Genomic DNA, 2,005 nt, shown 5'->3' with positions numbered 1-2,005 from the left:
CCAAGAATATTCGTGATACCGTACAGAAAAAATTAGTAGACTATCAGCCAAATTTGTTGAAAACCTCTTTTTAATAAAAAAAATCCCGGTTCTTAGCAAAAAATTCCGGTTTTCTTCAAAACATTCTGAAAATTCCGGACATAAGAAATCCCGGACCGCATTAATTCCGGACGGTGGCAACCCTGGTAAAGTACACTTGTCAGAACCCTGACGGTTGTGGAAACCGCCAGAGATGGGAGACGTGGAAATTCGCGGTGCTTCGGAGTTAATCTGACTGCTGAGGTACAGTACTTCAAATCAAACACAGGGTTGCCAACTGGACAGTCCCTTTGGCTGATACTAAAACGAACGTGATTCCCTGATAAATGTTGCCGCCTGTTCAAGGCACTCTACACTGGTACAAAAAGCTCCGCCCAGGTTAATGGTCGCCGAAGCCCACTATTCAAGATATATACGGGTGTAAGGCAAGGTTGTTTTTTTGCTCTTGAACATTTCAACGCGTTGATTGATTATGTCATGGATCGAACCACGAACCGGCTCAAATTCGGACTTAAATATGACCATAGAGTCCTAGCCGATTGCGACTTTGCAGATGATATTGCCCTGGTATGCACTTCTTCAGATGAACTCGAGGCAGCTCTAAATACACTGTCGGAAGAAGCCCTGAAAGTTGGACTACATATTAGCTGACAGAAAACAAAAATAATCATCATCGATCCGGCAGGAAATTCCACCAACTCCTCATCATTCAACGTATTAGGGCACACTATCGAAGTTGTCAACTCTTTTGCTTAACTTGGATCTGTCATCTCGGATAACGGCTAGATTGAAATAGAAGTCCAGTCGCGCATCGCGAAAGCTGCGTCTATTATGGCTCAATTATGGCGTTCATGGTGGTCAAAGCCCAACATTAGCCGAAAAACCAAAATGTGGATCTACAACACCATCGTAACGGAAGTCCTTCTCTACGGTGCTGAAACTTGGCCAGCAGCTGCTTCTGTTCGTGATGCCATAGATGTGGCCCAAACCAACTTCCTAAGACGAATCAAAGAGATCAAGTGGTACGACTTCGTCTCAAACACCCGATTGCTGACACTAACGGATCAAACCCCCAACTCTCGTCAGCTCGCCATAAGAACTCTACGGTGGTTTGGCTACTTAATTCGCATGTCAGAAGAAGCACCCGCAAACATACTTTTCAATTTTGATTCCCCTCAATATGGCTGGAAGCACCCCTTTGAATGACCCCAGTTCAGAGTTGAAGGGACAGCCTTACCCAGTACTTCTCCATGATCGGTACTGATCTCCATTAAGCTGTCACGCTTGCGCAGGACCGTTTGGAATGGAGGCAAACAGTCTCATCTCTCTCTACGCTGGGCCACCAGCAGGAGTCTTAAGTCAAGTCAGCAAGTAGCGTAAAAGCAAGGAGAAATAAAATCGTTTATAGATGATAGAATACAAACTTGTAAAGAATTTCAAGAGTATTTGCAGATAATTGTCTGCGGGAAAGAGCAAGCAACTCCGAAAAATAATAGTGTTTTTTTTTAAAAACAATAACGTCTGTAAGAAATTAGTAGAAAATAAGTAGTTAAGTAAGTTTAGTGCTAGACAAGCAGTTTTAATTCTGATTTGGTGAAAAATTACATTTTTTTATACAAAGATATGTATCCAGCGGGGAAATATTCAATTTTATGTCATAAACTTGCAAAAATGTCCCTTTTATGTCCCATATTTCTAAAATATGTCCCTTTTTTGCCCTTTTATGTCATTGTGTCCCGGCACACAGGAATATGTCCTTTGGACATAAAATATGTCCAGTTGGCAACCTTGTGTTTGATTTGAAGTACTGTACCTCAGCAGTCAGATCAACTCCAAAGCGCCGCGAATTTCTACATCTCCCGTCTCTGGCGGTTTCCACAACCGTCAGGGTTCTGAAAAGATCAATCCCGGTTTCCTGGATTGCTAGGAACCGAGATTTTTTTTCTATTAAAAAGAGGTTTTCAAC

At 42.3% G+C, this 2,005-nt stretch overlaps 1 protein-coding gene across 1 annotated transcript; it reads left to right on the top strand.

Moving 5' to 3' along the window:
* Nucleotides 1-870: 870 nt before the first annotated feature.
* Nucleotides 871-1,245, top strand: LOC148938832 (uncharacterized). The gene has a single exon (XM_089107502.1). It carries the CDS (start codon nucleotides 871-873, stop codon nucleotides 1,243-1,245), a length of 375 nt encoding a protein of 124 aa, XP_088963628.1.
* The last annotated feature ends 760 nt before the right edge of the window (nucleotides 1,246-2,005 follow it).

This window comes from Artemia sp. Qi Xiang Cuo, unplaced genomic scaffold (genome assembly GCF_049724085.1).
Source record: "Artemia sp. Qi Xiang Cuo unplaced genomic scaffold, ASM4972408v1 HiC_scaffold_336, whole genome shotgun sequence".
NCBI lineage: Eukaryota > Metazoa > Arthropoda > Branchiopoda > Anostraca > Artemiidae > Artemia > Artemia sp. Qi Xiang Cuo.
This window is presented reverse-complemented; position numbering and strand designations above follow the sequence as displayed.

Coding starts and splice junctions, on each gene's coding strand:
- LOC148938832 (XM_089107502.1), top strand. CDS start 871: ATGGCTCAATTATGGCGTTCATGGTGGTCAAAGCCCAACATTAGCCGA.